Source organism: Argentina anserina, chromosome 4, assembly GCF_933775445.1.
Source record: "Argentina anserina chromosome 4, drPotAnse1.1, whole genome shotgun sequence".
NCBI classification, from domain to species: domain Eukaryota; kingdom Viridiplantae; phylum Streptophyta; class Magnoliopsida; order Rosales; family Rosaceae; genus Argentina; species Argentina anserina.
Genome location: NC_065875.1, coordinates 16,442,402 through 16,469,402, shown reverse-complemented (window position 1 = coordinate 16,469,402; position 27,001 = coordinate 16,442,402). Strand labels below are relative to the sequence as shown.

Here is a 27,001-nt window from a genome sequence, read left to right as displayed (position 1 = left end):
CTGTGAGGATAGATGGTATGATTCTACGAATCTACTCATAGTCATAGACAGAGAAATGAAACTAAATAAAAAGGTTGCTGGCATTAGATAATTATCAAGTGACTATTTATTTACAAATAAATAACGGAATGTAGTCAATGTGCTACACTATTTGCATAGTTCCCTATGAAGAAAGTTGTGGAAAATGATAGATCACCGATAGAGTTTAGAAACTAGTTGAACCATTTCTACGATACACAACGATGTAAATAAACTCTCATATGAGTCATATCACAGTGTCACTTTGTTCCTTCTCAACACAAAATGGCTGAAAACTAGGCGCAGAATTCTGCTGAATGCGTTCATTACTAGCCTTGTATGCTGCCTTGCTTGATTCCCCATTTCCAGATCAACGGAAGGACCTGAACCAAAGAAAATTACATGTCAAATGTGTCCTTCACAATTTACAGTCCCTCTGCTATGCGCCTATGCTCATTATTGACCTGTGTAAATCAGTTCATTACCGTTGTCGAACATTAGGACGTCGGCTACCAAGCAAGGGACTTGAGCAAGATGCAGTAAGGTGAGTTGCATTCTCTGATAAGCTTCTACTTAACTGTCAAATCAGCAAATGAGGAGCTGAGATTTTTGAATAAGTGCTTCAGAAGAAAAATTCCTAAAAATGAGTGGTACACACTCCTGGCATAGTATACTTACAGTTGCTTTGCCCAAACTAACTGCTGTCACTGGTTCAGCTGGAGTCCTGGTAGCTTGGTTTCTTCTTTCATTTACAAGGATAGTTGCACATTTGCATGTGAAAAATATTAGTGCAGCTCCCAGTGAAAACACTATAATGGACTCGATTACTATAGCTGATCCAAAGCCTGTATCAAACACAACAGACATCACAAATGGTGATTTTAAAAACCAAAAATGATTTGCGTTACCAAGCAGTCCAGGGAGAAACACTTTGGCTCTCAATTACTGATGTTAAGATCCAAAGGTAATATCAACAGTAGCACTTATAAGTCTCCCATGCATCGATTACAACTTACCACAAGCCACGAGTGAACTCATCGGCCTTCTTCTTATTAGATTTACAGAAGCCTCGGCAAGTAAGGAAACTGATACATGTTCGGAGCAGTTACAGTAACACCCATAGTTTCCCACGTCGTTCAATGTCACTGTCAATACAGCATCTTGTTCTCCTCCACCCTGTGCAAAAGCAAATGTGTTACTCAACACAACACAACATTACAGGTTTGAAGATTCCAAACAATGTAACAAGGCATTTACACACATGATAAAACAGCTGTTGCATAAGAGTATTGCATTCATTAACAGTTGCATATAATCGAATTCCCTTAGCTTTGACAGTGAAATGCTTTGAGATGGTAACATAAGTCTGAAGAGGTAGCCATTGGTAGCTATTCATAATCTTCACTTCTACTGTACTGATGAGCTCAGCTGGTAAGCTGGTTACCAAATATCCATCATTAACTTCCATAGAGAAGATGACCAGAAAAAGGGATTCATTACCTGAAAGATATTCCAACAACATAACATCAAATTTGCCATATGCAAGTTATTCCATTTCAGTCAATATATAAAAGTATGATCCTTTCTAACCACATACCTGGGAACGCAATAAGATCTGGATCACCAATATAGAACTCAAATTTGTCTGTATTTCTGTCATATATCAGTGACTCATCTTCATTGCTTTTCAAAATAATAAACTCAGGTGCATGAATAGAAGGAGGATCATTTATAGGTTCCACAAAAACTGGAATATGCAAATCATTTACTCCATTCCTGTTCCTCGTAGTGAGCCGAATTGTATCATAGCCACAAAAGTTCTCATTTCTGACTCAAGGAAAATGATAAGTAATGTTACTGATATGAAACAAGAGAGCTAACAAAAGTGACAAAGTTCAACATGAGTCAATGTGATTAGTGCAATGTTACTATGATGAAACAAGAATGCTAACAAAAAGTGACAAAGTTCAACACGAGTCGTTTTAATTGGAAAATAAAATCAGTGAAAGATACCCATAGTACTGAATTGACTGAAGGGCAAAATTAATTACTTCCACGCTGCCTTGTAATATCAACCCCTTTACTCCTCTATCCTCTTTGTATACATAAAAGTCCATTCCATATAGGCTCCCAGAATTGCATTAGCATGGGAGACAGAAATACTGTCCCGGATTGAGCACTAAGATTAACAGAGATGTTCTCCACCATGTCGGAATATCTTATCGTAATCCCAGAGAAACCACTGCAAATAAGCCAAAAATTTATAATTATACAGCAATCCTTGAGAATGTGTGATAAAATTAATAGTAAGTACCTTACCCAAATTTTGGATTAATCTCATCTTCAGTGGCTTGCAATTCACTTGGAAAAGACTTAAATTGCGGTGGGATGGTTAGAACAGATATGTTCACTGGAGCAGTAGCAAGATTGCCATTTATATCAGTCATTGTGTACACAAAGGAATCATTGCCATAATAGTCTTTATAAGGTGTATACCGGAGGAGCCTTCCATACTTGATAAGGGAGCCATGACCTGGCTGACAAGCATCAACCAATCAAATTTTCAAAAAACTAAATAAATCCTATAAAAGTTTAGGCTGCGAGTATGTAAAATAATGGTAGATCAATTAAATTGCTCATGATAGGCTGTCATAACATATAATCTGGGAGGATCAAAAATGGAATATGATGATTGTACCTTGGAGAATTCAACAACACTAGCATTATTTCCAGCAAAGTAATCATTGGCCAGAACATCAAAAGCGATTGACTCATCCTCCCACACAGAGATTGTATCATTTTCGGCCCTGGGAAAATATTCGCCTGCAGATGACCACATCATTCGGTCCATTATACTATGGCAATGGAAGTAAAAATTAATATAATAGTATTAGTAATTTGAAAATGGGTGGAATATATACAATGTATCATCTCTCTAGCGTGCTTGCCAGAATATCAATCTAGAAGACAAGTTTCTCCACAAATGGCATTCAGATCGATACCACAGACCTCAAAAGGAAAAGAAGGTATGGTTCTTTAACTTACTACTGTAGACATTTACCCCAAAGGGGCATGGAGGAATACGTTTGCCATCAAATGAAGCACAAGTCTCGTAAGTTCCAACCTCCTTGGCCAGATAGTGCACAGTGTATGACCCATCATTGTTGTCCACAAACAAGGAACTTGAAAAGCCAGAACTGTTTACAGAAACAATCTCTAGTTTCATTCCAGATTGTTGTGACAAAACAGGATTCAAAAGTGAATCCCTCAGTTGCACTACTACTTCATTATTAATCATCCTTGGCACCTTGGAAGAAAATCTGACTACTTTTGAGCATGATGGATCAACACTCCCTGCATCATGTGGGAACCTATTATCTCAGGTAAAATACTTTATGCAATCATTTAAAACTAACAAGATGACACATAACCTTTATAATATGTTGTCCAGGTCAAAAAATCAAAACCACTTCCATAAACAATCTTCAAATGATGGGACTTGTGCTGGATATAAAAAACCAAACTGGGAAGCTAACATATAAGACTCTGATATTGACATTTACCTATAAATTTAGAAGTTATAGTTATCTAAGTATCTCTGTGCAGTGATGCTGGAGCAATGCCAACAAATATTAGCTGAAATCATACCTGCTACAACTTCTTTATTAAAGGGACGACCTCCGTTCAGCACAATATTTCCACAAAATACATATATTATGTAAGTCCCACTCTTGTCAGGTGTATATACCACACTGAAAGCAGTTGCCAGAGGGCTGAAGCCACCAACAGTCTGCATTTAGGAACTGCACCAAGTTAAAATCCAAATGCATAGAAAATATTAAGAATAAGAGTTATTGCGTCTGTATATAGCCACTCTTCTTACAGAATTTGTGAAGGTCATAGATGGTGGAGGAGTAAAATCTATTTGGTTGGTTGTACCATATCCTATTCCTTGAGCAGGTCCACTCCCTAACATGGAGATACAAAATTTTGTGAAACATAGTGGAAATAGTTAACAAGGTAAATAACTCGATATTTTGCTAGCTTGCACACACCATTGATGATCTGGAAAGGAAATGTGTCTGACTGAACATGGTAGCAGTCAATTCCCCTTATAATTTGTATTTCAAGTTGTTCGATTTCAACTGGAGAGGGATTTTGATAAGCGTCATTCAAATAAACTGAAAATTCTGATCTTTCTCCAGCCACAGAGCTATTTAGACCAGTTCCATTGATCACACTGTTTGTCCCATTGCAATAGCATTTCCAAATGTACACAAGAGAGGCATGTGTAAGATAGAGGAAGAAATGACACCAATATGTTACTAAAACAAGAGAAAACTCACCAACAAAGACAGTATAAGCATATGGCATATGAGATATGCTTTTATCATGCTTAATATCTGATATAGTCAGCAAAAAGTTGCCTGTCTCAACATTGGTAAAGGAAAACAGCTGAATTCCAGCCCCCACTTCTTCAAAGTGCAAATCTGTAATAGGTATTGACAAATTTGTCTCTGTCTCAACAACTTCAGCATCAAATTCATATAGTCCTGGAACAAGGTTACCGTATCGATCTTGCTGGTGTATAAACATTTCCATCTTGGAGTATAGTTGCCATGCATTTGGCTCGAAAATCCCATATTACCACACAATTGGAAACTTCAAGAGGTCCTGCAGACATAATCAACTTTCAGTAGCAACTATAGAAAGATCACAGATGTATGAAACATTCACGTAATTGAATGGCTTTTTCGTTGCCATTATAAACCATAAAAAGAACTGTTTGAAGCCTATATTGGAAATTATCCATCTTAATTTAAGCAGTTGCCTCAACACATATAATAAGAATGCAATTATAAATATTGCTATGGTACACCACCTGGATTCACCTTAAAGGATAGTGGAGAGCCATTCAAGCTCTGATTACCACCTTCCACCTGCAGCAATAGGTCTCCAGCTTTTACCACAGTAAATTCCAAGATGATATAACCAAATTGGTTCCAACCAAAGTGGGTAATGTTCGGTTTGCTTGCAATGGTATCATTTGCGAAAAATACAGACACTGTAAAATTATGCACCCTTATATCTTCACTGGTTTCATTGATCTTATTCCCAAATGCATCCTTCGGAAGTATCTGTACTCTAGCTTGAGCACCTGCTTCAAACTCATGGACGAAACCCATCCATGAAGCAACACAGACAGATGGGTATATTGTCCCTACAATTATAAGCAGCGACAAACAATATGGTTAGTTAAACACATACCAACTTACCAAGACAGGCAAGACTAAAAGAGTTAAACTGAATATTTGAGTACCTGGATAAACTTGGAAATGCAGAGATGAATCAAACACTTTGTACTGGTCCTCATTGATCAATACGTTAAATAACCCGGCTGTCATTGTCGTAAAGAAAAATTTCCAACTAGTAGGGTCTCCTTCAAAATCTGACAGAACCCCCGATATGACAGAGCTATTCCCAATCCTTCCATCTATTGTAAGAGTGGGCTTGAACGCATTCTTGTCAAGCTTGTCAAAGTTGCTCAGGGCTTTGACCCTTATTGTGGCAATTTCACCGGCTTCATATGTATCCTTATCGTCCAGCCAACTGAAAGTGAACTCCGGCACTGCTGCATTGTCTGAAACAAAGACCCACACAGAATGTTTAAGACAAAGACGAATCATTTGAAGAAAGGAAGAGAAACTTTTGCTGATGGTAACCTGAATGTGAAAGCTTGGGGCCAAACGAGAAAGCCAAGAGTGAAATGAATATGAGTAAGCTCATTGTAAATGCCATCATAGAGAAAGCTAAGAGCCTTGGCTCTGCAGAGGAACAGTAACTTCCTATCTGTGATTGAAACTGGAAAATAGATATGGAAAAGCGGTTAGTGGCGGTTGAAACCGGTTTATCTGGTGGGTGTGTCAAGGCTGAAATCAGCCTTCGGCTACTTTTAACTTCAATCTCATCCCACCATTCAAAATCTCGTTCTTTCTCCTCTGAACCTTTCTGCATGGTTTTGCTTTTACCAACAGTATAACTTTGTCGTGTTTATTTTTAACGAATCGTTCTTGATCGTCTGCAAATTAACCAAGTCAAAGAACACGGCTATATATTTTATCGAGAAATGAGCAAATCTAATATACAAAGTTGATCGAACTCTTCGTCATAATGTTTACACGGGTAGATGCATACTATTTGCGAAATTATCCAAACTTGAAAGACTGGACGATTTGTATCAGACGAAGCACCAGAATAAGATGGCCTACTGAAATTCCACCTCTACAGCCTCCAACTTCTCTTCAGTGGCCTCTTGATTTTGTAAACAGCCTGAGGAAGTGAACTTTGCAAAGGACCCCTCATCCTTTCAACTTTGCAAAGCACAGATGACTGGTCATCTATGTCATATGCAACATGAGCAGCTCTGGATTTTCTATAAATTGTTTCCACTCTTTACAGAATCTGGCAACAGTTGCTCCGTCCAGCACTCTATGATCAGCGCCTATATTGACCTGACAATAACAATTAGTAAATGTAAGTCATGCAACATCAAACATGAAAGCCTCACGTTCAACCATTACACATCATAATTTCACTCAATCTGCTGAATGATTTATATGAAAGTCTATTAGGCAACATGGAAAAATGGGGCTTGTAATCACGAGGAACATGGCCCTTCTTTTCTTGCTTCTTGAGCAAATTGAGTAACCGCACATGCACCCAGTGCATTTTTCAGAACGTAATGTAAGAGAAAAAATTTCAATTTATTCAAAGCAATCACAACAGACATCCATATAATTAAAATGCTTACCGTCATAATTGACGCGGGATATACACTTCCATTATCTGCGAATTGTGGAACCTTCTGAATTCGTCCAATTGCAATAATGACAACCTCAGGCAAGTTGAGAAGAGGCGAACCATATTTCCCACCAATAGCTCCAATATTACTTAGAGTAATTGTTCCATCAGATATATCTTCAGGCCTAAGCTTGTTTTCCAATGCCAATTGTAGCAACCGTGATAGTTCCTTTGTTATCTGTGTATCAGACATATAATTAATATTTAATAAAGTCCATTCACCAGTAAGCTATCAAAAAGTAGCTATTCTGCTGATAATTAAGCATAAACATTCTATTTAACCAAGCATAGGATACCATTAGCCTTGCATATAGAGTAATAGAGGTGAAATGCAAGCATTTCTAGAGTCAATCATCTAAAAGTCTGAATTTAAGCTACAGCCACAAAAATATTCTCAAATCCTGGATATCCTACAAATAAACCAAGCAAGGTATATAGTTTCTGATATACACTGGCACTAACAATTGAAGGGTGATCTTCTAAAAAACTACATAAAAAAACAGTTGACGAGTGAGGCCAGGTGAAGGATGAGGTGTCATATAGAACGAACCTCCATAATGGAAAGAGACTGGACATTCTTTATGTTTGGCACAACTAGACCATATGGAGTAGCCATGGCGATTCCAATGTTGTGGGAACCTACAAAAACTTCACCAATTAAAATATACCTCTCGAAAGTTGAGTCTAAGAATATAATAACTAGCACATAGTTCTCTGTCAAACCAAAGGATTAAGTTGAATTCGAAATATTGCCAACATTTGAATGATGAAAATTGCAATTGGATTAAGCAGAAACAAATGTACAAACCTTTTAGAATGACCTCAAGTGACTCTTCAATAAAGCAACTGTTCACTAATGGATATTTGCTAATAGCCATTGAAAGTGTCTTTATCAATGATGGAAGGAAAGTGTGCTTGACACTTGAATCAGAGTTGCTCCTTTGGAAGAAATCTTTCAGCTCTGAAAGTGCATTGCAGTTTATCTCCTCAACAAAATGAAAATGTGGAACTTTTGCAGCCATTGTCATTGATCTGACCATTGCGCGCTGGAAGCCTCTGAAAGAACAGGAAGTAAGTGCTTGCATAAATTACTTCCGTTTGATTACTATTTCTAAAAGACAGAAGCTATATGGCATTGTTCGCAGAAAATTATGAAAGGAGGTGATCTAGGTAACATCTGCATACTACCTCAAAGTAACTGTCTTATCTTCATATATCTCTCCAGCTTTAGCAGCTGAGGCAGTGTGGTAATTTTTTTCTGATCCAGAAAATTCATCAGAACTAGACGTCGAGGAGGCAGATGAATCTTCAATTATTCCCTTCTGCAAAGCATACTTAAGGACATCTTCTTTCAATATTCTCCCATCGTCACCAGATCCATGAACTTCATTGATATCAATACCATATTTCTTTGCAAGGTTCCTAACAGGAGGTGTGGATAGAATTCCACCTATGTTTAGTGTGTTCAGGTCAGAATCAAGTGACTTTGTATTCTCCGAACGATTGCATGTCTGCTTTGTAACCTCAGACTCCTCAACCAACATTTTCAGAAGAATTTCTCCAACCTAAGAATTCATTAAACTCAAAACCATAAATAACAATGCTAAGGGATAAAAGCTAAAGATTAAACTCATCAATAAAAAAATGCCATGCAGTCACTCCTGTAAATTTCAAAACAGTAATTGCAGCTACAGTTCCATATCTAGAGCATATGCAAAAGCCAGAAAGATATTAAGCGGGAATTATTCTTTACACCCACATGATGAAAAAAATTAAAAGGTACTAAAAAGAAAATGGTCTTATTTGACCGCCATACATTGCTAACATTAGGAAATGAAATAGTCGGGAATCTTGGGGTAACGGCCCAAGCCCTTAAAGTAGCCAAAGTTGTGATAAATCCTGTCTATGATTTGAGTCCTACAGAAATTCCATCCATTCCCAATTTCCAGAAAATTTATAATTGCCCATAATTAACAGATCATATTACCGGAAATGATAACCAAATGCATAGGTTGTTAGAAAGAGTTTCAATAACAAAGATAAAAGCCATTGGCCCTATGCCAGCCTCTCTGCCAGACATTTGGAGCCCACATCTCTGACACTGCCATTGTAAGCGAGTCTAGTTTGATAAGTTTAACCTATAATTATAGATGATAATGTTTCTCCTGGACTTGTAGGCTCTGTATCCAAAAGACTTGAGAAAGTACTACACTAATAATAGCATGTTTGCAATCACAACATTTCAAATTCAACACCTTTTTCTCTGGTACCATGATGAGGTTTATTAGATCTACTCCGTAAACTTGAGCTGATACACTATGGACTAAAAATTACTCTTATACTCTTGACAGAGTTAACAGATGCAAATTGACTCTAATTATAACATCGCGGCTAGTCTTCTATCCTTTCTGTCTCTCAAATAACAGATTATAATAATATCTTCAAGCGATACCTACAACTACTATGTCTATAGGCATGAAGTAAACAAAAGTTCGATGTACAATCCCTCAATAGTTGAAAAGGGAAATAGGAGCATACATATTTCTTACCTTCACAATGTCACCAGGAATGAAGTTAATCTGAGAAACTTTTCCTTGATAACGGCTTGTTATCTCAATGGTTGCTTTGTCACTTTGAACCTCACAAATTGGCTGAAAGGCTTCGACTTGATCACCCTGACAAAATCACAAAACTAATATAGCTTCCTCCTTCCCACAACCATGAATGCCTCGACAATTGTACACTAATTTTGACATGTATGGTTTGATAGATAAATGCAAAAGCAGCTGAAGCACTGACCTCTTTCACAAACCATTTGAGGAGTTCACACTCAGCAATGCCTTCACCAGTTTGAGCCAACGGCACATCGACCACACCCTTTCCACTATTTACATCATTCACTGCCTGACCCTGACTTGAAAACCAGCACCTCTTCACATTCCCATAAATTCCAGACTGCAACAATCGCACTCCCAAATACATAAACGATCAAGATCACAAATAAATTTACAAACTTTATATAAATTCAAGCAAATTTTCAATCTTGGACTGATCATTCAACCAAAACCCAGAACCGAAATCTGCTGAAAGAGACTCACATTGGGTATCCTATCAGCGACCCGAAATGAAGGGGAAGACGAGTACACACGTATTTGAGAGGAGGGGTCTTCATGCACCGTCACCGGCGATAAGCCCGGGGCAGAGCGCGAACAGAGCCACCGGTAGTCGGAGACCCAAACCCGTCTGTTCCATACCCTCCTAGCAATCATCTCTGGTTTTTGGTGGCCGTTCAACAACTCGGAAACTGATGAGGTTCGATAGTACTATGTGTCAGTGATTACAGAGTTAGATGTCCACGGAGGTCTGAGAAGTGTGTGGGTTTGGCTAACTGTGTTTGTGAGATCAAAAGTCAGAGAATTTCTTCGTTTCTGACAGGATATGCATGCAAGTCGATCAGTTCAGTAGTTTTGTTTTAAGGATGATGCGGGGATTGAGTCGGCTGATTCAGCTCCAGATGGAATGGTTATCTCATTTTCCTTTGTTTTCGGTTTCGTGTTATATTAATTGAGTAATTATTCTTTCTACCCGATACACTAGTGGTAATTTGGTTAATTATATTACGTAATATTATAATTAATACGCATATAGTAAAAATAATAAAAATTTATTTATATATAAAAATTAATCATAAATAATCACAATAAGAATTGGATCAATAACATTAAAAAAATACGTTCCGTGAAATATGTACCGGATATATGTAATAATTTATATTGCCTCTTCTTTTGATTTGGGCATAATGCCGTCCCGTTTTAAGAATTTTCGTTTCACTTTCGATGATAAAAGTTAATTTCTTTATATTTCCCCTTTGGTTTTCACCTTTTGTTGCACCTATCTCATTATTGTCATAGACTCACGTTTGCTTGAATGGTGAACAATAGGAAGAAGAAAAGAACTCTCGTATTGGTTCCGGATCTCAACTCGTCTCACTCACTCATAATCAGATTGTTGAATACTCAGTCCTGATAAGATTAACTTGCATTCATTCTGATTCATTCATAACGTAAATGCTGAATCCAGGATCAGTCATTCCTTCACGTGTTAATAAACACAAGAGTAATTTTACCTCTTATTAGCTCTCTCATTAGGGGGAATCTTAAGTTTTGAGTGCATGAATACCTGTGAGATCAGAAACTTGATGACAAAAGGAGAGACTTCTTCGCCTTCTAAATCTACTGAAAAGAAAATGAGTTTTGTATTTATGCATTCAAAACTTAAGATTCATCTGATATTCTTATTGAAAATAGGAAAAAATTTGACAACAGTACACTAATTATTGGCCACTATTAAAATTGGTGTTTCATGTTTCAAATCACCGACTTTAGTATATGACCTTTAAAATTTAACTAAAATCTATACATGCCGTCAAAACGGTGTTAAATCCTGTGTTATTATCCATTGTTAACAGGGATATTTTGGTATTTTACGGCCTTTTTTTTACGAGATGCAACTCAAAAGCCTCTTCAGTCTTTAGGGTTCTAAAAAATGCTTAGTTGCGGCTATTTGCTGATTTATGGGGACTGACTCAGATTTGTTTATGTTTGCAATTTGAAAGGGGAGGCCTGCAAGAATCTCCTTCCATTATCACCAACCTCCCACTCCAAATTGTTCTTATTAACAATGGCATCACATGAACCAGATCAAATTGAACCAAGCCATCACCCAACCCCCTTCTCCAAATTAACCCCTACTCTTTCGATTGGCAGACCACATAATCTCATCTCCATAATGCTAGTGTCATCAATTCAAGGTAATTCACTAATTCTTACATACAAACAAATTACACTTTCTAGCAACCACCCCTTTGTCTCTCTTCCCCATCTCCGTCTCAATCAACATTCCAAAGAGAACTCACCCATGAAGGCATGAACACAACCTCTAATCCAATTACATGGACGAAGATGGGGAAGAAGACGAACATTAAGCCCACCACCGCTCTTGCCGTGACAATCAAAGACGCAGACCCTCATCCCCAAAAGCACAAGCCGCGCTCTTCTCTCACCCCCCCCCCCCCCCCCCATCCCCACAGCCACTGCGTAGCCGAAACCAGCGGAATTTTTCTCCTCCTGGCACAACAACCTGCCCCAAATTTCAAGAGTCGATTGAGAAGGAGAATAATAATGTGCGGGTTACCAAGTTGAGCTTAAAGGGAAGATGAAGATCAATGGTTTTGTCAATATGCCAGATTGTATTCCTTTATATTTTTGATATTTTTTTTCAAATTATGTTTAAATAGACTATATTGTCCTTTCAGTTTTGACCAAAATGACAAGGACTAACGGCAGTCATGACGCCATGTGACTAACGTTATTCATGACGCCATGTATAGATTTTAAGCAGATTTTTGAAGGTTATGTACCAAAGTTGATGATTTGAAACATGAAACACCAATTTTAATAGTGGGCAATACTTCATGTATAAGGTTCTCGTCAAGAGCGGAGCTAGCATGTATAGCATTACTCATGTACACAAAATATATATATATATATATATATCTCTCTAGACTTTAGTGAGAGAAACCATATCCGAGCTATTCCTCCCCTGTCGGTCGAGCGCCGGTGGCTCTACCGCAGTGCCTCAGTCCGGGAGAGGCCTCTGCTTCATCCTCCTATGTTCCTCCTCGGTCTCCGACGGCAGTGGTGGCCTTCTATCCTCCGTGGACGTTCTCCCGAAGCCCGTCTTCGTTTTGCTTACCTATTATATCTTTTCTTTATTTGTTGTTGTTGTTGAGTCCCCCAATTGATTATGAATTTGGGTCTGTTAAATAGCGACAAGCGTGGCCCGTAGACCAACTGTACCGATATTGTCCCAACTTAGCCACGTCACAGGTGTTGGGTTTTAATCACAAAAGACCTCGATACAATTGAGTATTATCCACTCACTTATAAGCTTTATTTTCTTTGTCACTTCTTAGATGTTGGATCTCTCCTCTCCAACAAGGTCTTCTCTGGTTAGATTCATTGCTTCGGATCTGCTGATGTTCTTATTCAAGATTGGTTGGGTTGAGTCTTGCCGGTGTTCAATTCTGACTCCGGTTTCCTGTTTTGAGTTGTGTTTCCATTTGGGCCTGGTGTTGTCTTCATCATCTTCGGCAGTGCCATTTCGCTCGTGGGTATGGTGCTGCTTTGATCTAGCTTTGTTAGGTTTCATGGCAGTGATGATGTTGGGGAGATGGTTCTGGTCAGCCTCTACTTTCTCCACTTAGTTGCAAGTCTCTATCAGTCAATGTCACCGGTGGTAATAGGAGGCAGTAGCTCAACCAGAGTTCCTGCGAAGGTTGACTATGCTTCTTTTGGGCTTCTCTCTTGACCTTGTTATTGGGCTGGTTGTTAGTTTGTGGGCTCTTTTACAATAGTTTTCTTTTTCACAATGAGATTGTGCTTAGAGGTTGTCACCTAGGCTTGGTTGATTGAGACAATGGGGCAAATATTTTATTAGTCGTTCCGGCTTTCGCTCATTGACTGTGTTGTATACTTCTGGGTTTGGAGGGTAGTCTTTTGGTTGCTAGATATGAGCTTATTTCTAGCTCGTGGTTAGCTTCTTATAATTAACTGTTATCTTGGACATTACTTACTTTAATAAAATTGTTGTCTTGTCTTCTTAAAAAAAAACCTATAGTTTCTTTCTTTGAAATACACTCAAACTATCTATGATAATCGTATATATTAGCACCCATCTCTAGGTTTTAGTTGTAAATTGACCCTCTCAATTATAACTTCTAGCTCAGCCACTAGTTCTCTTAGATTTACTTGAAGAAGTTGGTCTGTAATAACCCCAATTTTTTAAAACGATATTTGATTTGAAGTAAATTCTATAAAGTTTTGAAATTCATTTAAATTGAATTTGATTTGTTTGCAAACGTTACGAAACGGAAACGGAAACGTTCTGAGAACGTTTAATGAAAACGTTACGTTTCCGAACGAATTTATCGACTTTTATTCCGTCGCTCGGTTGTGAAAACTTCCTTCACGAAAGTTGTAGAGCTCTTCGATACGAGTTCGTGAGTATGTGACGCGTTCGAAACGGACATCGTACGTAAAAGTTATTCACGTCGGAAGTTAGTTTCCGATTTGGAAACTAGTATAAAAAGGAAATTTTTCTTACTAGGGTTTCCATAATTGGAAACCCTCTCTCTCCCATTCAGCCCGCCTCCCTCTCTCCCTCTCTCCCTCTCTCTCTCTCTCCCTCTCTTCCTCTCTCCCGAAACCTTCACTCTCCCTTTCCGATCTCCACTACCGCGCGTCCGTGGCCTGCACCGCCCAGTCCATCGACGCCGCAAGGACCTAGGCAGTCACCCTCCAGCCCGCCAGCACTCGTTTCACCCCGTGAGGACCCCCCGACGTCGCCACAGCCTCTGCAATCGCAGCGCCGATCCTCCTCGCCATCACCGTGCTCAAGGCGAGCTCTCCATCAACGAATTGAGGTGAGGGTTAGCCTAATTAGGTGGTTTAGATGTTTGGGTGTGATTTTTGTGGTGTTTGAACTCATGTTTGAGGAGATCGGAGAAGGAAGATTTTGGAGAGAGATGCCGCCGCCTTAGGCGGCGCGTGTGGGCGAGTAGAGGGGGCTAGGCACGGTGTGAGGCCGTGGGAAGGCAGAGGGAAGGAAGAGGGTGGTTTTGGAGGCGGCGGTGGCGTGATACGCGCCGTGGTTAGCCTCGGTGCGTGGGCCCCACGCGCGGCCCGCCGGAGGTGGCACGTGTGCCACACGCGCCGCCACGTGCGGCGGTGGGAACAGTTTTGACAGAAGGGTATTTTGGTAATTTACTGTGTACGGTAAATGTAAATGTAATTTTTATTTACTACGGTAAATGTAATTAAATTTTACCTTCGGTAAATGTAATTATAAATTACTTTCGGTAAATGTAAAAAGTAATTTTGTAAAAGAGTAATTTAGTAAATTTTATTTACTGAATTTGTATTTACATTTAAATCGTACGTATACGTACAGAAATACGTATTAATATTTATACGCACAGAAATACGTATTAATATTTATACGTACAAAAATACGTATTAATATTTATACGTACAGAAATACGTATATAGTATCTATAGGTACAGAAATACGTATATAATATTTATACGTACAGAAATATGTATGTAATATTTATACGTACAGAAATGCATATATAGTATTTATACGTACAGAAATACGTATATAATATTTATACGTACAGAAATACGTATAAATCGTATATTTGTACAGTAACCGGGAATAGTAACAGTGAACAGTAACACTGAACAATAATTTCGTAAAACCGAAAATTGGTGAACAGTAACCGATTATTACTGTTTCGGCATTTAAAGGTTTACGAAACGATTCTAAATTCTTTTCTTATCTTTTCAAGGTGATCATTAAATCGAGGAAAAATATTATCATCGGGAATTGTGGAATTACGCTCGAGTCGTTAAGGTGAGTAAAATCTCACTTATTTACGAATCTACCCTTGCGGTGATTCCAAGATTTTTGCAAGAGTTTTTAATATTGAATTACGACACGTATACAATATAGTGGATTACGTATATATCGTATAAATGGTAATAAGTACATATATATATAGTTTGCTATATTATATACTGTTATGAATTCATTGAAATTGGTCATTTAGAATGACGAGAATTAAATGTTGAGCATGTGATGTGATTTTTGTACAATATGAGGTGTGATTATTGTACGTGGTTTTAACATGAGTTTGTTAAAATGTTTTGTCTTCGGACGAGTTTTGTCTTCGCACGAGTTTTTGTCTTCGGACGTGTTTACGAAATATGACATGTATACGATATAATGGATTATATATATATTGTATAAATGGTAAATATGTACATATATATATAGTTTGCTATATAATATACTGTTATGATTTTATCGTGATTTATGTCATTTCGATGACGAGATTTAAATATCGAGCATGTGATTTTGATTTGTACAATATGATGTGAGATTATTGTACGTGATTTTAACATTGAGATTGTTAAAATGTTGATTTGTCTTCGGACATGATTTTTGGTACAATATGATGTGAGATTATTGTACGTGGTTTTTAACATTGAGATTGTTAAAATGTTGATTTGTCTTCGGACGTGATTTGTACAATATGATGTGAGATTATTGTACGTGTTTGGCAAGTCGGAACCTAGCCTTTGGCCGGGCGAAAGTTACGATACAGTTAGAGCTCTAGTCTGTCTGCCTTAGTACTGCATGTGAGGTAACGGGTGGTTATCTGCTCATGGGTACTCAGTTTATTTTGGATGTTGGGTAGCGGGTGGCTATCCAATATCAGCGGTGTATTACGAGAGGGGTAACAGATGTGTACCAGCGTTCTTGGTACCCGTATTATAAATGCATTTGGGTAACCAGAAGGGTTACTTAATTTCTCATGAGCGCTTCTTTTTCTTTGGGACAACTAGATGGGCCGTCCACTGACTCATGAGTGCATTTATATTTGTTTGTTTTGTGGATTTTCGTATATATTGATATGCGAGTTATATGTTTTCATTTTACTCATACGAGCTGTAAAGCTTACCGGGTTTGTGTTTATAATCCCGGTGCACCAATTCGATGGTGTAGTGGATGACTCCGCAGGTGTAGATTAGCGGGAATTGACGGACCGCTCAGAGGACTTGAAGTGATTTACCTCCAGCTTGTGTGAGGATTTTGTGTGACTATTTTGTGAGAGATTGTGAGGATTATTACATTCCAACTTACGTAATGTAAATTATAAATTTGGGTTGTAATAATTGGTTTTCTGAGTTGTATTGATAACTCAGTGATGATCCGCTGTGCACTTAAATGATTTCGATTTCTTTGAGATTGTTTTTGGTGTTCTAACGACTTTGAAATTTTGAGTTTTTAGGCTCGAAATTTTAGGGTCGTTACAGTTGGTATCAGAGCCTAAGTGTGTATTTGGCGATTATCAATATCATCCGGGAGCGATGATCCGACTGCAGGCGGGCACCCATCACATGCTCCTCGGTAGTGATATGTCGTCGGGTACGCGAGAGTGTTAGGAGCCATACCTTATGGTTTGGTCCTGTAGAGAGTATTGTGACGATACTCCGATGATTCACATTCTTCTGAAATTTCATGATTGATATTGGTTGGATCTATTTGGTCGAATTTGAGACTTCACATGTTTGACTAAGTGTTAATTGTTAAATGGTGATGAATTTGGAAAAAGGGCCGTGAACATGGCCGAGGACGGACGAGAGGTCGCAGCCGAGGTAGGGTTGCAGGCCGAGTCCGCAATGTGGAGAACCTTTAGGAGGAGGCTGCTCCACGGGCAGAACAGGTTGATTCTGCTGCTGTCGTTAGAGACGACAATAGTCGTGTGTTAAGTTGATCAAGGACTTTAATCGTCTGTCAACGTCTTATTTCGTAGAGGCTTGGATCATATGGTAGTGGACCACTGGATCGAGGGCATCATAATCTATTTTGAGATGATTGAGTACCCTGAGAGAGAAGAAGATGATATCGACACTTATTATTGATAGTTCGGTAGAGGAGATGGTAGGATTGACTCCTACATCTATGAGAAACTCTTTATGTGTCACTTCGCATTTGGAGTGTTCCTCGAATTTGAGACAATGAAAGGTTTGTCCTATTGTGATTGGAAGTGGAGAGTTCTCTGCTTATTTGATCGTGATTCCGGATCACACCTATGATGTGATCATAGGAATTGATTGGTTGAGTACGCAGTACACGGTGATTAATTGTTTTGACATGGTGGGTTCATTCGTAGACCCAGGAAACCAGAGTTTCGTATCTTGACTCGAGGCGGATAATGTCATGAGAGTTTGAGTCATGGCATATGTTGAGTATGTGGATCTGAAGTAGCTATCACAGACATCGTTGTGATATCAGAGTAAAGTGAAACGTCTCAGGAGATACTGTGTTATAGCCCCTATGACGAAGACGCCGTATGGATGGGACAAATGAATTCAAAGACTTAATGACTAGTGCGATCAGCTTAGAGAGGCTACAATACTCTCTGAGTTTGACATGCGATCCAAATACTGGAATGCTACCAGGTTTGAGTATATAGTTTCCTATCAGGGCAGAGAACTATCAAGGAGTCTTGATAGAGAGCGTTGACCCTATATTGAGGGATGTTCAGCGTTTAAATGTTAAGGACTAGATTTTAGTTATGCAACTAATCTAAGTTGAAGCCTAACAAGGTTGAGATATTATGTTCAGGTAAGAGATGTGTAGACCATAGGTTGGAGGTGGTTAACAAAAATTTTCGTGACTAGCATCTCTAACGCTATTGGTAACAGAGTGGTAGGGCGTATGATACGTCCATTAAATGGTAATACAATTATTGAATTGAGATTCACATTTTGTCGACGTGACATTCCAAACTTGTTTTGGTTCGGTTATAGACAATTAATGTTACGCATTGTTCTTGGCTCAGCAAGAAATATAAGGTGATGGAGAAATCTCAATGTGGCGATATGAATTAATTATTTGCTAGATGAGCATTTAAATGAGAACGCTGGTCTTTCATGATTTATTTATTTTGGTGTTGGGGATTGGAACTTCACAATGCCACTGGTCCAATGAGACGCAATGGCGGTGAAGTAACCCTATTGAAGGGGTACGAGATGACCTTAGCTTAATGGTGTTTTAACGAATTTTTCGTGACAAGCACCCTCCAACTGGTAAAGAAATGGTAGACCCAATATCAGGATTCTGTTGTTGAAGTGATTACAGAACTGATTTTCAGTACTACAATGGTGAGAAAACTAATACTTTAGATGATGCCACTGGGTCGTTTGTGTGGGACAGTATGTCATGCATTTGAGACATGTATGAACCAGGGGGTAAAATATATCTCAGTTGTGGTCATGTTGGATTTTTGCACCGTAAGTTCACCTAATTTTCACGTTCCACTGTTGGGGGATAAGGACCTTCTTTATCTGACCCGTAAATTGTGGCGTACCACTCATGGGAACAGGAAGCTGTAATTAATTTTCGACGGTAAGTTTTGGTGAGGGTGATAGAATGCATGATGCGTCGCTCTTGTGATAACGGCAGTGATTCTCTACTGGCTTGTGAGAATATTAGTCAAATCTCTGGTGAACTGTTCGAGAGTAATTCTTAGTCAAAGGTAGGGTTATGTTGTGGTCCTGGATTCAATGAGTTAAGACCCTTATCAAGTTACCATTACAAAAGAGGTGTTGGATGAGTAACATGCACAACAACCTTTGATGATTTATAAAGAGTTTTTTTCACCAACAGTCCCTCAACTCTGGTGTACCTACCAATGTGATACCTCAACTCTTAATCGTACCAATGTGATACCCAGACTCTAGTATTGCTATCATTGAAGTACTTCCGTTAGTTTTTTTTAACTTTTCCGTTATCTTGGTGACGTGGCAGTTACGTGAGGCCCACAAAGAGGGTTAAAAGACAAAATTAACCTCATCTGAGAGGAGCAATGTTTTCCCGCCCTTTACCTTGAGAAAGACACCCAACAATTCCAATTTTGGCGCCAATTTTCCCTCCCTACTCCTTAATTTGTGTCTCTTATCTAAACTAAAGAACTACCGCCAACCAGTCGACCACAATCTGATAAAACCTAGATCAATCTCATTTTCTATTTTTACCCTAGCACTTGTTAAACTAACAGAATAAATATAGAAATTTATATGGAACATCTCATTTCCACAATCTCATAAGAATAAAAACACATAACTTAACGAAATTCAAATACATGTTTAAGTACCATTTGTTGCCACCTTTTATGTTGATCTGCCATGATTTTTACTTGTAAGAACTAATGGTACATGTAGTTGAATTTCGTTAAGCCAGAGGGAATAATACCAGCAGATAAAGCATTGTACTAATGGTACTTAAAAGTTCTTACAAGCAAAAATCATGGCAGATCAACATAAAATGTGGCAACTAATGGTACTTAAACATGTATTTGAATTTCGTTAAGTTATGTGTTTTTATATTCTTATGAGATTGTGGAAATGAGATGTTCCATATAAATTTTTATATTTATTCTGTTAGTTTAACAAGTGCTAGGGTAAAAATAGAAAATGAGATTGATCTAGGTTTTATCAGATTGTGGTCGACTGGTTGGCGGTAGTTCTTTAGTTTAGATAAGAGACATAAATTAAGGAGTAGGGAGGGAAAATTGGCGCCAAAATTGGAATTGTTGGGTGTCTTTCTCAAGGTAAAGGGCGGGAAAAACATTGCTCCTCTCAGATGAGGTTAATTTTGTCTTTTAACCCTCTTTGTGGGCCTCACGTAACTGCCACGTCACCAAGATAACGGAAAAGTTAAAAAAAAACTAACGGAAGTACTTCAATGATAGCAATACTAGAGTCTGGGTATCACATTGGTACGATTAAGAGTTGAGGTATCACATTGGTAGGTACACCAGAGTTGAGGGACTGTTGGTGAAAAAAACTCATTTATAAAAGATAATCATGAACGGAGATTGTTTGTAGATTAGAAGGAATGGTAGATTCATGGTTCTAGTGATGGGTTGAGGTGAAATCATAACGGTACTGTTGTGGATATAAGTACGATTTCCTTGGAAACCGATGTGTGTGATGCAAGTAGTAGGTATGTGTTAAATATTTATTTTGACTCGTGTTAGATATTGAGAGTCTTGAACATGCATAGTGGGTGGGCAAGCTCATGACGGGAGAATTGTTTGATAACCGCAAGGGAGGGGTGAATTAGACAAAGGGGTTATGTTGACATCTCTACCGAGACCACCATTATATTTTGGTGACTCACATGTGGCTGTTAATGTTAGAACACGTGACAGATCGGGTGTTTAGAGGAGAGTTGAGGCAATGGAGGACATGCTGAGAGCATATATGCTGGATATTATAGGTAACTGGGAAAATCATTTGAGGATCGATTGAGTGCTTACAACAACTGTTACCATTCTAGTATCGACATGGCACCTTATGAGACTCTCTATGGTAAACAGTGTCGATCACCTATCTCTTGGGCCTTTGAAAGTCTCAAGAAGGTAGGAGAACTAACATATCGACTAGCCTTGCCTACTAACATGTCGGACGTTCACAACTCTTGTTAAGAAAGTAGGTACCAAATGAGTTGCATGTGATCGATCATAGCATCATTGAGGTGAAGGAAAATGCTACTTTTGTTATTAAGCCGGTTGGTAATTTGGATGGATCCACAAAGGAGCTTTGGAGGAGAGAAGTTGGGCTAGTCAAGGTGTTGTGGAGTCACCATGATGAGGGTGATGCATCTTGGGAGCTAGAGTCAGACATGATGACCAGATATCCACAGTTGTTTCTTGAGTGAGCTTGAATTTCGGGACGAAATTCCTTTAAGGGGGGTAGATTGTAATAACCCCAATTTTTCAAAACGATATTTGATTTGAAGTAAATTCTATAAAGTTTTGAAATTCATTTAAATTGAATTTGATTTGTTTGCAAACGTTACGAAACGGAAACGGAAACGTTCCGAGAACGTTTAATGAAAACGTTACGTTTCCGAACGATTTTATCGACTTTTATTCCGTCGCTCGGTTGTGAAAACTTCCTTCACGAAGGTTGTAGAGCTCGTCGATACGAGTTCGTGAGTATGTGACGCGTTCGAAACGGACATCGTACGTAAAAGTTATTCACGTCGGAAGTTAGTTTCCGATTTGGAAACTAGTATAAAAAGGAAATTTTTCTTACTAGGGTTTCCATAATTGGAAACCCTCTCTCTCCCATTCAGCCCGCCTCCCTCTCTCCCTCTCTCCCTCTCTCTCTCTCTCCCTCTCTTCCTCTCTCCCGAAACCTTCACTCTCCCTTTCCGATCTCCACCACCGCGCATCCGTGGCCTGCACCGCCCAGTCCATCGACGCCGCAAGGACCTAGGCAGTCACCCTCCAGCCCGCCAGCACTCGTTTCACCCCGTGAGGACCCCCCGACGTCGCCACAGCCTCTGCAATCGCAGCGCCGATCCTCCTCGCCATCACCGTGCTCAAGGCGAGCTCTCCATCAACGAATTGAGGTGAGGGTTAGCCTAATTAGGTGGTTTAGATGTTTGGGTGTGATTTTTGTGGTGTTTGAACTCATGTTTGAGGAGATCGGAGAAGGAAGATTTTGGAGAGAGATGCCGCCGCCTTAGGCGGCGCGTGTGGGCGAGTAGAGGGGGCTAGGCACGGTGTGAGGCCGTGGGAAGGCAGAGGGAAGGAAGAGGGTGGTTTTGGAGGCGGCGGTGGCGTGATACGCGCCGTGGTTAGCCTCGGTGCGTGGGCCCCACGCGCGGCCCGCCGGAGGTGGCGCGTGTGCCACACGCGCCGCCACGTGCGGCGATGGGAACAGTTTTGACAGAAGGGTATTTTGGTAATTTACTGTGTACGGTAAATGTAAATGTAATTTTTATTTACTACGGTAAATGTAATTAAATTTTACCTTCGGTAAATGTAATTATAAATTACTTTCGGTAAATGTAAAAAGTAATTTTGTAAAAGGGTAATTTAGTAAATTTTATTTACTGAATTTGTATTTACATTTAAATCGTACGTATACGTACAGAAATACGTATTAATATTTATACATACAGAAATACGTATTAATATTTATACGCACAGAAATACGTATTAATATTTATACGCACAGAAATACGTATTAATATTTATACGTACAGAAATACGTAATAATATTTATACGTACAGAAATACGTATTAATATTTATACGTACAAAAATACGTATTAATATTTATACGTACAGAAATACGTATATAGTATCTATAGGTACAGAAATACGTATATAATATTTATACGTACAGAAATATGTATGTAATATTTATACGTACAGAAATGCATATATAGTATTTATACGTACAGAAATACGTATATAATATTTATACGTACAGAAATACGTATAAATCGTATATTTGTACAGTAACCGGGAATAGTAACAGTGAACAGTAACACTGAACAATAATTTCGTAAAACCGAAAATTGGTGAACAGTAACCGATTATTACTGTTTCGGCATTTAAAGGTTTACGAAACGATTCTAAATTCTTTTCTTATCTTTTCAAGGTGATCATTAAATCGAGGAAAAATATTATCATCGGGAATTGTGGAATTACGCTCGAGTCGTTAAGGTGAGTAAAATCTCACTTATTTACGAATCTACCCTTGCGGTGATTCCAAGATTTTTGCAAGAGTTTTTAATATTGAATTACGACACGTATACAATATAGTGGATTACGTATATATCGTATAAATGGTAATAAGTACATATATATATAGTTTGCTATATTATATACTGTTATGAATTCATTGGAATTGGTCATTTAGAATGACGAGAATTAAATGTTGAGCATGTGATGTGATTTTTGTACAATATGAGGTGTGATTATTGTACGTGGTTTTAACATGAGTTTGTTAAAATGTTTTGTCTTCGGACGAGTTTTGTCTTCGGACGAGTTTTTGTCTTCGGACGTGTTTACGAAATATGACATGTATACGATATAATGGATTATATATATATTGTATAAATGGTAAATATGTACATATATATATAGTTTGCTATATAATATACTGTTATGATTTTATCGTGATTTATGTCATTTCGATGACGAGATTTAAATATCGAGCATGTGATTTTGATTTGTACAATATGATGTGAGATTATTGTACGTGATTTTAACATTGAGTTTGTTAAAATGTTGATTTGTCTTCCGACATGATTTTTGGTACAATATGATGTGAGATTATTGTACGTGATTTTAACATTGAGATTGTTAAAATGTTGATTTGTCTTCGGACATGATTTTTGGTACAATATGATGTGAGATTATTGTACGTGGTTTTTAACATTGAGATTGTTAAAATGTTGATTTGTCTTCGGACGTGATTGGTACAATATGATGTGAGATTATTGTACGTGTTTGGCAAGTCGGAACCTAGCCTTTGGCCGGGCGAAAGTTACGATACAGTTAGAGCTCTAGTCTGTCTGCCTTAGTACTGCATGTGAGGTAACGGGTGGTTATCTGCTCATGGGTACTCAGTTTATTTTGGATGTTGGGTAGCGGGTGGCTATCCAATATCAGCGGTGTATTACGAGAGGGGTAACAGATGTGTACCAGCGTTCTTGGTACCCGTATTATAAATGCATTTAGGTAACCATAAGGGTTACTTAATTTCTCATGAGCGCTTCTTTTTCTTTGGGACAACCAGATGGGCCGTCCACTGACTCATGAGTGCATTTATATTTGTTTGTTTTGTGGATTTTCGTATATATTGATATGCGAGTTATATGTTTTCATTTTACTCATACGAGCTGTAAAGCTTACCGGGTTTGTGTTTACAATCCCGGTGCACCAATTCGATGGTGTAGTGGATGACTCCGCAGGTGTAGATTAGCGGGAATTGACGGACCGCTCAGAGGACTTGAAGTGATTTACCTCCAGCTTGTGTGAGGATTTTGTGTGACTATTTTGTGAGAGATTGTGAGGATTATTACATTCCAACTTACGTAATGTAAATTATAAATTTGGGTTGTAATAATTGGTTTTCTGAGTTGTATTGATAACTCAGTGATGATCCGCTGTGCACTTAAATGATTTCGATTTCTTTGAGATTGTTTTTGGTGTTCTAACGACTTTGAAATTTTGAGTTTTTAGGCTCGAAATTTTAGGGTCGTTACATGGTCACTCTCCAAATCTTCTCAAGCTCTATTTTTAGACTCAGTTCAAATTAGCTGACTTATACTGTAATTAAGGAGCTTGTTATAATTTTTTTTAAATATTTATATACTGAGGGATACATATAACTCTATAAGATATTGATCACCAATTCACTATAATCAGTCACATTTTGGGCAAGGAAACCACGTCACAAAAACACCATCTAAAAGGGCTGGATAACCTAACTTGACAAAGACCAGTCCCAAAACACGAGCAAGAGAGTGAGAGTCTAGGAAAACTAAGTCTAAAATGGTATTAGACTTCCTTACTCAATAAATTTCCATTTTACTTTTATAGATACCTAAAATAATATTTAGACCTCCAAAGTTTTCCTAAAATGTCTATTATCTAATTTGATATATTAAATCATATTACTATCTATTAATTTATTTCTTACTCTATTTCAAAATCATTTATTATATACAACTCGAAAAATACATAATATTCACACAAACTATCTTCTCGAATTAATTCGATCACTCTTCCACTCGTTTTCTAAATTCATAATAAATTTATAAACTATATTTTTCATTCATTGATAGTAACATCAACGTATATGAAATATTTTAACATCTAATTAACGAGTTTTGTTCATCAACGTATATGAAATATTCTAACCTTTAATGAATGAGTTTTTTTTTTCTTCTCAAATCGAAGTTTATGAGAAAATCTAGATAGTTATATAGTTTATATATTAAATCGTCCACATTCAATTTGATGTTTATCAACTACATTAATTTTTTGACTAATGATGTTTATCAAATAAGAAGGTAATCAATTAAATCATTTAATGCAATTTGAGATCCCATTTTGGATTGTCTAGCAATAAATATAAAAAATAATTATCTACATCTGTATTTTATAATAGATAACTAAAGAATTATTTCCCTTCTTGTATTTTTATTGTTATATGTTTTTTGGTAATTTCATAAACATTGACTAAGTCAAAACTATATAGGAAAAAAATGGAGGTCCAAATGTCATTTTAGGAGGTATGAATAAAATGTCACTATCTTTTATGTTGTTTAGATTGCTTGGAAAGATGTCTTCCCTTGATTGAAACCCTTATTGGCATCAATCTGCAGTATTTTCAATTTACTTCATCCTTAGGTGATGCTCCCTATCATATCTATTGTCGATCTCTTACTTGATTTATAAATTACAATCATATATGAATTGTAATGCATGGTTTAGATAAGGTGTTTGTTTCCCCCTTTCTATACTGGGTTTTTGCATGTTGAGATATAGTTGGTAATAAGCTCTATCTTTACTGATGAAAACAACAGTATTTAGGGATGAACAAGGGAGAAAATCACTTCTTACCAGAAAATGTTGGTACTTCAAATAGCAATTGTCTTTTTTTGGTCTTCTTTCCATTGTTTGAATATTAACAAACAAGTAAAAAAATTATGTGCACTACGACTATATTCATGCTTTTATAATCTTGCTGCTATATTACAGCTATTATATGTACTACATTACAATACTACGACCACAAAATCCAATGAATGCATACAGGATATGACAAATATACACAAATTGCTCTAACTTTAATTCTAAATGAAATCAATCTGAACTTTGTCATGCATAATAGGAGGCATGATAGGTGGAGTATTTTAATAATATTCAATGCAGTTTTGATATGGAACAACTTTGATACGGAATGCAGGTTGGTTATGGAATGCAGTTTTCATATGGAATGGTTTTTCATAATTAACTTTTCAAGAACTTAACACGCTTATATGTTGGTAGAAATCTAATTCCTTAATATCTTCACCTTCTTTCATTCACAAATGCAATAACTCTCTACCTTTTAGTTTTCTTGTTTCACTCTATATAACTCACTATAGTTTTTTTATCTCGCAGTTCCATACCTCTCCTCAACTGTAAGTGCCTCCAGTGTAATTTGACATCTTTATTCAGTTTATGACTGAGTAGGGTATCTCTAATGACTGATTTCATAGTCTTATATATGTTTCTTTATGTAGTTCCTACGATTAGGAAGCATGTTAAATTCTTTTAGTTATTTGGTATCACAATCATGCATAGAATCATACATATGTTAAAATAAGTTATCAATGATTTTGTTATTTCATTTATAAACTTGCAAATATATCATTAATATACTACTTTTCCCACACAGGAATCTGAGCATGAACATACATATGAAGCCTCTCAGACAACATCCAAAAAGGTAAGAGGTCTAGGAAATGCTTGATGAATACAGGGGAATCATTTACATGTTTGATGAATATGTATTAAGTTATATATGTTACTGATACCTGTCTGATATCTAAATTAATTCTATCAAGTCAACTTTCTTATGAAACTATTTTTATCATCTTGTTTGTCTTCTAAATGAACCATAGGACATTTA

General features: G+C 37.6%; 2 protein-coding genes across 2 annotated transcripts; both read right to left on the bottom strand.

Annotated features, from left to right (window-relative positions):
* Positions 1-176: 176 nt before the first annotated feature.
* On the bottom strand, positions 177-6,046 carry LOC126792006 (protein GAMETE EXPRESSED 2). Its single transcript, XM_050518517.1, is given in 19 exon segments — positions 177-401; positions 504-595; positions 697-863; positions 1,035-1,194; positions 1,280-1,518; positions 1,616-1,845; positions 2,032-2,126; positions 2,128-2,260; positions 2,338-2,555; positions 2,717-2,841; positions 3,064-3,372; positions 3,667-3,808; positions 3,902-3,987; positions 4,074-4,280; positions 4,365-4,653; positions 4,655-4,692; positions 4,901-5,239; positions 5,339-5,659; positions 5,742-6,046. Coding segments are annotated over 19 exon segments (3,618 nt in total). The 5' UTR covers positions 6,034-6,046; the 3' UTR covers positions 177-265.
* Positions 6,047-6,113: 67 nt separating this feature from the next.
* Positions 6,114-10,307, bottom strand: LOC126792003 (lipoamide acyltransferase component of branched-chain alpha-keto acid dehydrogenase complex, mitochondrial). Its single transcript, XM_050518514.1, has 8 exons — positions 9,978-10,307; positions 9,679-9,834; positions 9,429-9,554; positions 8,068-8,444; positions 7,688-7,935; positions 7,430-7,518; positions 6,830-7,057; positions 6,114-6,530 (listed from the first exon to the last, which is right to left on the bottom strand). Exons 1-8 carry the CDS (start codon positions 10,146-10,148, stop codon positions 6,417-6,419), a joined length of 1,509 nt encoding a protein of 502 aa, XP_050374471.1. The 5' UTR covers positions 10,149-10,307; the 3' UTR covers positions 6,114-6,416.
* Between the last annotated feature and the right edge of the window lie 16,694 nt (positions 10,308-27,001).